This window comes from Moschus berezovskii, chromosome 20 (genome assembly GCF_049115385.1).
Source record: "Moschus berezovskii isolate FMDL1 chromosome 20, NW_MosBer_1.0, whole genome shotgun sequence".
In the NCBI taxonomy this organism is placed as follows: domain Eukaryota; kingdom Metazoa; phylum Chordata; class Mammalia; order Artiodactyla; family Moschidae; genus Moschus; species Moschus berezovskii.
This window is the reverse complement of record NC_142479.1, coordinates 37437999-37447614: the sequence shown is the minus strand read 5'-3', so window position 1 is coordinate 37447614 and position 9616 is coordinate 37437999. Positions and strand designations below refer to the sequence as shown.

Below are 9616 nucleotides of genomic sequence, written 5' to 3'. Positions count from 1 at the left end.
ACCTCGTCTTTGCTGCAGACGCTCGTGTCTCTTGGTTCCTCCCTTACCTCTTAGGAGCAGTCCCTAAGAGCTATCTGAGAGGCTGTCTTCTGGCGCGTGAGTCCTTAGAAAGTCCGCTGAATATAACACAATTCTCAACTTCTAGGTTGTGCATTTTTAGTCAGTTGACACGCATTATTTTGGGTTTTTTAATTAATTTAAAAGTTGAAAAACTGACACCAAAATCCTGACTAGAAATGTCCAGTACCCTGCTGTCGGACTGGGCGTGCAGGGGGACAGTGAGATGGCGGGATGGGGAGGGTGGAGGGAGGGGCGGGTGCAGGCGGGGGCGGGGGGTGGAGGTGAGGGGGGCGGAGGCAGGAGGCTTGGCGCCTGCGCACTAGCCCAGCATGTTCCGGCAGCGCAGTCGCTCCTCCTCGCGTTTCTCCTCCAGGCGGTTCTCCAGCAGCCTCAGCTCCCTCTGCACCGCCTTCCGCATGGACGGCTCCAGCTCCAGCACTTTCTCCAGGTCCGCCTTGGCCTCCGCCTCATTCCACACCTCGGCATGAGCCCGGGCCCGCACGTAGTAGGCCTTCACGATGCCTGTGGGGAAGATCCTGCTGTATCCGCCGCCTGGCCCGGGAGGCAGCCCTCACCCGACACGCGGCTGGGCTTCACCAGCTAGCGCAACCTTGGCCATGGCCATGAAGACCTTTAACCTCTCTGTACCTCCGGAGCCTGGTCCCTCCACTATAAAATACAGATGACGATAATAATCGCAGTACCCACTCCCCTCCCGCGGACACTTCCAAGACCCGGTAACTAATTTTACATTCACAACTTTTTAAGTCTTTTCTTATAGAGGCTCCCCAAATGATGCAAGCTCCAGGTCCTATCCCTAAACCTGTCTCTTACGGTCGGTATAAGAATTAAATGTAGGAAATGCAGAGAATTGTGTGGCGCAAGGTAAGTGATCCTGTAACGTTCTTCAAACATCGTCTTCACAAATATCGCCCTATCCCCGCACCACAGATACTCAGTTCAATTCAGTTCAATCGCTGTCGTGTCTGACTCTTTGCGACCCAATGATTTGCAGCACGCCAGACCTCCCAGTCCATCACCAACTCCTGGAGTTTACTAGGATGTGCTCAATATTGTTCTCTATACTGATTGCCCCCCGCCCCTTTTAAAACCCATTGACTGCTCCACACAGGTTTGGTGACTTTTATTTGTCCTAATTCACTGTAAAATAAAATAACCTCCCACAACACCACAAAGCACCGTTCATCCATCACCTGTGATACCGTTATAGGCTTGGGGAAACCCTACTGGGTGGAAAATTTGATGTCTTGACCGAGTCAGGAGAGATAGCTACGAAAGTCTGTGCATGTGACTTTGGACCCATGGGCGGGATTGGACGTCTGAGCCACCCACACCACCTAGCCCATCTCGCCCGGCCCCGCGCACCTGGGTGGTGCCGGAGGATGTCACTAGTGTGTTCCAGCACCTCGTAGTACTCCTCCTTCTTCAGCAGACACTGGCAATAGTTCAGGATCAGGGTGTTGATCATCTTCTCCAGCTTCAGCCACTGCACCTCCCAGGGTTTCTCCTGTCCAGTGGAGAAAGCTCAGCTTCCGCCGCACCCCCACCCTTCCCCACCACGGCCATGGCCAGCGCACCCCACTCCCCATCCCCACTAGCAGGCAACCTCTCACCTTGGTCTGCAGGTTCCTCAGGCAGACGATGGCTTCCTGGTACTTGTTGGAGGCCTCCTCGTAGCGGCCCAGCTTGAAGAGCCGGTTTCCTTCTCCATGGAGGACGGGCACCGCCTGCATCTTCTCATGGTTACTCAGGTTCCAGGTCTCCCTCTGGTACTGGCTGGGGGCCTCGACCTGCTCCAAGAGCTGCAGGTCAGTGACGCAGGGACCCTGGGTGCCCGCAGCCCAGTAGGGCAGGCCCTTTCCCCTGCAGGGGGCCAGAGACAGTGGACCCAGAACATCTCACTAAAGTCAGCTCTGCATTTTCCACAGTGAGGACTGGTGGGCAGAACCATGCTTGCTGGCCAAGCACAGGTAAACAGGGAAAGGAAGCAAGTGCCGCCTCCCCACCACTATGGCTTTACCCTAAATCAGAGCCTTTGTGCAAAGTAAGAAAAGGTAATTTGTCAACACACTTTACTGATAATATTCAGAAAATTGCCATGACACTCATTTTGTTAGAACAAGACACTTTATTGCCATCTACTGGAAAATTATCATTATAAAATCACAATTATATATTGTCTCCAATGAGCACCTTAGAGGCGATGCTCTTGTGCAGTGCACAAGCTGTGCAACTGTTCAAGCAGATCCTGAAAAGGCCCCTTGTTGATGCAATTCTCTTATTTATTTGTAGCCCATGTAACCCTCGAGCTGAACCTCAACCTTGGCCATTAGCTGAGTCCTGCTCTGGTTTGATGCTCTCCCACTACCCCCACAGACAGGGGCCATCAGTCACACTGAGGTCTGAGGGAGACGGTATGGATGGTTCCATGCAGTTCGCCCACTACTGGAGAACCAGATCGGAACCCACAAACCACAGGTACTGGGGCTGAGAATATAATTCTAAACTTTTGAGGGGAAAAGGCAGTAGATAACTAATAGAAATAAAATGCCTCCAAAAAGCAAAAGAATAGCATTTTTTAAATAGGTCTCAAAGGGGCTTTTCCTTTGGAAAAGGCAAAGGATGCTTTTTTTGGTGGAGTGGGAGGGTCCAATTCCAGTTCTCCCGTGGTTTAGGAACCCTTTCTGGTTTTTAAGTAGGATCTGGGTGATGTCCAGTGACCCGAGGGACTGGGCTCCCTTGATGCCCCCTGGCCCCAGTTGTTCTCTGATGCAGGGACCATCCCTACCACACCGCCCACACCCCAGGGTCGCACCTGCAGCAGCTCGATTCTGAAGATCAGTGGCTGAGGCTCCTTCTGCAGCTCATCCAGGTCCTCATAACCCAGCGTGTGGTAAGCGAACATGTTGGCCAAGCCACACGTGTGCACATGCCACTCCGTGGGGTCCTTACCCTCCGCCATCTGCCGCAGGCTCCGGGACAGGATGGGGTAGACCCCTGTGTGCTGTGGGGAAAGGTGGATGGATGGTATCAGGCTGTCTGCTCAGAGTCAGCTGGGCCCCAAAGAGCCCCACTCTGGGCGCCCCCCCACCAGGGCAGGACCTCTACCCCCACACACACACCTGTCCCATGGCTGTTACAGCTCATCTGATCACTGCAGCTGCCTGTATGCAGAGTGCTCTACACCTGTTAGGACTTTTAATCCCTAAGATGACCCTGTGAGAGGGGCACTGTTATTCTCCCTATTTTATAGATGTGGGAACTAGAGCCCAGAGAGGGTAGGTGATTTGTTTAAGGTCACACAGCTAGCAAATGACAGAGTCAGGACGCAAACCCAGCTCCGGGGTCCATGCTGTAGCCTCAGTGCTAGGCTGCCTCGTGCCAGCCCCTGTGGTCGACTCTGACAGGTTTCTCTCCCAAGGAAACTCCGAGTCCGTGGAGCCTGTGACTCACAGGGAGGGGAGCTTGTGAAAGTAGTGGAAGGACCAGGGTTCCAAGTCCTTGAGGGCCAGGTTGATGTCTTGATGGCACTGCTGATTGGCAGCGAGCTTGGATCACTGCAGCCCCTTGAGTTCCTGACCCCTGCATTGCACCAGTCCGGTAGTGGGGCTGGTGCAGGGGTTAAATGAGATGGTGCTGAGGTAAGGCCAGCTTATTACAACCTTACCCAGCACAGGAACTGGGGTGGCCACCCTCGGGGGGTGAAGATGGGCTAGGAAAGTCAGCTGCTTGTCCTCAGTGAGCTTGGATGCCCCACAGACAAACTCCAAGAACTGCTCTCCTGGGAACGGGTCCTCAGATGGCCCGTCTCAGCCTCCTGCATGGCAACTCCAGTAAAGACACACCCCAGGAAAGTGAAGGTGCAGGAACAGTTCAGCTTGGTCTCCAAGTCACCAGTAAGAGCATGAAGGTCACCCCGCCCCAACCCATCAGCCAGGATTAGCCCAGAGTAGCTTCGGTGTCGTCATGAGCGAGATGACCAGATGGCAGTTAAGCCTGTTGAGATTAAGCCTGGAAGAAGGGAGGGAGGGGCCCCCGGGAACAGCTTGCTGCAGGGAGGACTCACTCCTGGCCCACGCACAGCAACCGCCAGCTCCCCAGAAAGTCAGCGGTTAGTGCCGACCCCGCAGCTGTGCAGTTGGTTGCACATGACCTCAGACCAAGGCTGCGACCTCAGACCAGTAGCACTCTAGCGCCACCAGGATGCTAGTCAGCACGCTGGGCTGTGGGATGCCACCAGGAGTGGGCAGAAATCCCAGGAAAAAGTATAGAGGCCAGAACTCCACACCCGTCTCCACAACACCTCCACTGAGATTGGCCTGGGGATCCCAGGACCATGCCCCTTTCTGGGACTTCAAGGCCACAGCCTGGTTCTGTCTGAGGGGCTCTATCTATTACTATCTGGAGATTACAAGCTGGCACTCGGGAGGCCACATTCAACTCCCAGATTGATTTCGTTTCATCCTCCCCATGGTGGGGGATTTGTGTTAATGAATCGCCAATACTTAAGCACTGAGAGAGTTTACAGACTAATGAAAATTTCTGGTTTGTGTCCGAAACTCAGACTATCCGGCCACACCAGACCGGCCCCTTTCACACAGCAGCCATCCCAGTTGGAGATAAGGAGGATCTGCCCCTGTGAATGGAGCAGATAACCTTCAGTCACCCAGGGTCCCTGGCCCCTGTGGAATTTGCATTTTTAACCCCTGGCCTTGGGTTTCCCCGGCAGCTCAGTGGTAAAAAATGTGCCTGCCAATGCAGGAGACTCAAGAGACACGAGTTCAAACCCTGGGTCAGGAAGATCTCCTGGAGTAGGGAATGGCAATGCTCCAGTATTCTTGCCTGGAAAATTCCATGGACAGAGGAGCCTGGTGGGTTACAGTCCATAGGGTTGCAAAGAGTTGGACATGACTGAGCAACTGAGCATACACATGCACACACACACACACGCACACACACACAACCTCTGGCCTCACTGGACTGGGCACCAGCAGAAAATTCAGCATAGAGAACAGTGTGCTCCCAGGGTTGGTGGGGGAGAGGCACTGCAATTCAGGGCAGAAGCTCCCAGAGCCCCTGACCACCCCTGCCTCTTCACACTTCCTGGCCTGGATGCTACCTCACTCCCCACTTCTAAGCCTGGTGAACTCCTATTCATCCTTCAACACCCAGATCAATGTCATTTTCTTAAAGAAGTTCCTGCTATGATCCTCAAGCAGTTAGTCACTCCCCTCCCATGGCTCTAAAATCCTCTGTCCTCATTTATATCGTGGTGCCACCTGCCCTGCATTGTAATTACCTAGGTGTCTGCTCCTTGTCCAGAATTCAAGTTCTTTGAGAGATGGGGACTTTGCCTGTTTCATTCCTGACACCTAGCACAGGCCAAGCCTGGTGTCCACTGAATGTTTTCAGATAGACAGGCATACAGATAGATGATGGCTGGATGCTTAGTAATGAAAGAATGGATTGTGAATAACTGGTTGAAGGGAAGGATGGATGAATTGATGCCTTAGTGAGTGAATGGATAGGAAAGTGGATAAAAGATGAATATGTAGGTGAGTACGTAACTCTGGGCTGCCCCAGTGGCTCAGTGGTATAAAGAATCCACCTGCCATTGCAGGAGACACAGGTTCAATCCCCGGGTTGGGAAGATCTCCTGGAGAAGGAAATGGCAACCCACTCCAGTATTCTTGCCTGGGAAATCCCATAGACAGAGGAGCCTGGAGACCTACAGTCCATGGGGTCTCAAAAGTGTCAGACACTTCTTAGTGAGTAAACAACAGTTACAACAAAATGACTCTGGGAAGTGTGTGTGTGTGTGTGTATACATGTGCATGTGGATGTGTGAAATCATAGCAGCTGTGAACTGGGAAGAGATGGGGGTGGGGCTATTGGAAAAACCAGTGATCTTTGTGGCGTAAAAATGACTAGCCTGTGAGATGGGCAGGGCACTCATGTGCATGATGTAGCCGAAAGAACACAGGCCCCCCAGGGAACCAAGAACCATGCCCACATTACAGGGATAACAGCAGTTTGTGGTTCTGCAAACAACAGATCAATCAACCAATCGAGAATTTATTGACAGCTCTCTGCACTCTACACTCCTACATTAGGAAACATGCATTCTATGGAGAAGGGGCCTTTGTTGGTGACCAAGCTTGTCTCACATATGGCCTAAATGACAAGCACATATGGGTCTAGAAAAAGCACAGGAGCTTTGTAAGCAAAGTCTCCTGCGTTGGCAGGTGGTTTCTTTACCATCTGAGCCACCTGGAAAATTTGCTAAGTGATGAGGAAATGAATAAATCCTTGGTTGGGACCTCTAGTGGTAGAGAGCGGCATTGCAGCCTGTCTAATAGCCATAGCAGCCAGAAAGGGATACTGTACAAAGAGGGAACCAGGGATCCACCCCGATCCTGTTTCCGAGATGGTTTGACTCAGAGCAAACTACTTTGCTTCTCTGAGTCTTATACTTCCTCATCAGTGAACGTTAGTCTCTAAAATGCTTCTTAGTCAAAATAATAGCTCCCACTTCTCAATTGCACCATACCATGGTTTGCCCTAGTATATGTAATATCATGTAATCCTTACAACCACCCCCTAAAATGAGGATTTGTTCATTTCTACATGAGGAAATAGAGTCCTAGCAGGGCAAAGGGACTTCCCCAGGGTCACACAGTGTCTCTTGCATTACAGGCGGATTCTTTACCATCTAAGCAACCAGGGAAGCCCAAAATGTGAACAGTTACTGGATATTAGATATCATTAAGAAATTGTTGAATTAAAAAATATATGATAAGGATATTGATGTTATATTTTTAATACCTTTCTTTTTAGAGAAGGATACAGATTATAGTATTTACAGATGAACCGATACGGTGTCTGAAATGTGCTCTAACCATATGGGATAAAGAAGGAAAGTGGATGGACTTAGATGAAGTAAGACTGCCCATGGATTGATGGTGCCCGACACAGGATGATGCATATTTGGAATTTGATTATACTTTTTGTCGACTTTTGTATAAGTTTTAAAGTTTCCACAAGAAATGTTTGTCTAAAGGTAAGTCAGCTTTGCCATTTCTATTTGGGTCATGGGTCAAGAAGACTGCCTTCTCCAGGTGATTGTTAAGAGTGCCTACATGAGAAAACAAGCTTGTGATGTCAGTAGGAATGGAGAGGAGGGCAGAAAAGTGACATGTGGCCAAAAGTCTCCAGGATCCAATAATCCTGCACAAAAGTGAGGGCTGTGAGGCGGGCCCTGCTCCCATATCCTACCAGCCAGCCTTGACACTGATTGTCATTTTAGCAGCACCTGTTCTTATGGGGGAATCCATCTCTACCTTTGGACTTCCCTGGTGGCTCAGTGGTAAAGAATCCACCTGCCAATGCAGGAGACATGGGTTTGATCCCTGGGTCAAGAAGACCCCCTGGAGAAGGAAATGGCAACCCACTCCAGTATACTTGTCTGGAAATTCCATGGACAGAGGAGGCTGGTGGGCTCATGGAGTTCACAGGGTTGCAAAGGAGTCGGACACGACTGAGCAACTAAACAACAGCAACCTTCATCTTTACAGTGGCTGAGAAGGAGAAGGCAGAGGTCTCCCTGAAGGGTTTCGCTTTACCCTCACTTTCCTGGAGCACAGCGCGGGTGGCGAATGGGTGGGGCCTACTTACAATGGTGTCGCACCAGAACTCGGCCACCTCGCTGACCCGCATGGACGTCAGCAAGATCTCCCAGACCTCCAGCTTGAACATGTTCCCAATGATGATGTGCATGGGGTGGCCCACCTGCTTGCTGTCGTCTATCACCGTTCGCTCCTCGTCACATTTCATGGTTCGGAAATGAAAGGTCACCTGGTCACCAAGAGAGTGGACCCTGATCAAGACCCACCTCCCAAGGCCCCCCAGAAGCCACCCATGTCTCCGACTCCCTGGGCCATCCTCACTCGACTCCCCCCAGCACCCGCACCCAGCTGGTGCTGCCCCTCCTAAAGGACCCCATCCCACCCTAGACAGCTCTGTAGGCCAGGAGGTCCTTCCTTCAGTACACCCTAGATCTGAGGCCACTGACCCAGACACTCCGTCATCCAGGAAGCCCACCAGAGACTCCCGGACAAACACCCTGACCCTGCATGCCCTTCCTTCTCACTCAGCATTCGGGACTTCAGAAAATTCCCAAAGCCCCACCCTCACTCCACACTGAAGATTAATTTGAAAAGTGTCAAAAACACTTAAGGGACTTCCCTAGCGGTCCAGTGGCTAAGACTCCACCCTCCCAGTGCGGGGGGCCTGGGTTCAATCCCTGCTCAGGGAACTAGATCGGACATGCCACAACTAACAGTTCACATGCTGCAACTAAGACCCAGTACTGCCAAATAGATAAATATTACAAAAAAAAAAAAACCCGGGGAATGGGCATCAAGCCAGAGCTACGCAGACACCCAGGGCGGGGATGGGGGTTGATAATTCCAGGAAGGACCTCGTGGCCATTTGTTGGCAAAGCAGAAGAAGGGTGTTTGCAGTGCCCTGTGACCCAGCTAGAATGCAGAAGGCTGCCTTAGGGGCTTTTATCTGGCCTGGTGGGAGGGGGGCGGGACCCACTCACTCGGGCTCCAGTGATGAAGTTGGGGAGATCTCCTGTGCCCCCGTGCAGAATGGTTTTCTTGATCCCTTCCACATTCAGGAGCAGAGTGGCGTCCATGGCTCCAGGTGCAGGGAGATGTTCAGCCCAGCTGAGATAATCTGCTAGCGGAAGGCATTTAGGGCTGAGAGGTGGGGATTTGCCCTGCTGGGCGGGGTGTGAACAAGAGGAATCAGGTGGGGCCACTCCTGGCAGCCTGGGTTCTGCCCCAGCCTCTGCGTCTAGCAGGGAGTCAGGGATCCTGCCTGACATCCACCAGTACCGCGTCAGCTTCTGTTCTGTCCCCCCACCCAGCTGGAGCTTTCTTAAAGAAGACAGGGGGTCAGGAGTGAGCACAGGAGAGGGCTCAGGCCAGAAGGAAAGGACAGGGGACCAAAAACCCCCTCTGCCCTGTCTGAACTTGGGACCCTGTCTCAGACTCTTGGTCTCTTTGGAGCCCAGGCCGGGGCCTTGCAGCCTTTGCAGTCCTACTTTCCCCTTTCCTATCTCCCTCTCCTCCCCAAGATCTGCCCACCAGAGGATATAACATCGTGGCCAGAGGGAAGGGCAGGCAGGTTTCTGGCTGGTGTGCTGTTCTTGGTCACTCGGTTGTGTCTGACTCTTTGCGACCCTCTGGACTATAGCCCACCAGGCTCCTCTGTCCATGGGGTTTCTCCAGGCAAGAATACTGAAGTGGGCTGCCATTTCCTCCTCCAGGGGGTCTTCCCAACCCAGGGATCAAACCCAGGTCTCCCGTGTGGCGGGCGGATTCTTTACCTTCTGAGCCACCAGGCTTGGAGGGCCCTAAAAGAGAAGGGGGCCAGGTTTGGAGGAAGTTGAGCCACCCCCACCAGCCCCGCTCCAGTCTCCCCTACAAGGTCTGGCTGGGGGCAGTGGGCGCTCTCGTTCCCTTGG

General features: G+C 52.4%; 1 protein-coding gene across 1 annotated transcript; it reads right to left on the bottom strand.

Annotated features, from left to right (window-relative positions):
* Positions 1-379: 379 nt before the first annotated feature.
* Positions 380-8974, bottom strand: AIPL1 (AIP like 1 HSP90 co-chaperone). Its single transcript, XM_055396317.2, has 6 exons — positions 8687-8974; positions 7756-7935; positions 2897-3085; positions 1695-1871; positions 1447-1588; positions 380-582 (listed from the first exon to the last, which is right to left on the bottom strand). Exons 1-6 carry the CDS (start codon positions 8972-8974, stop codon positions 380-382), a joined length of 1179 nt encoding a protein of 392 aa, XP_055252292.2.
* Positions 8975-9616: the final 642 nt, after the last annotated feature.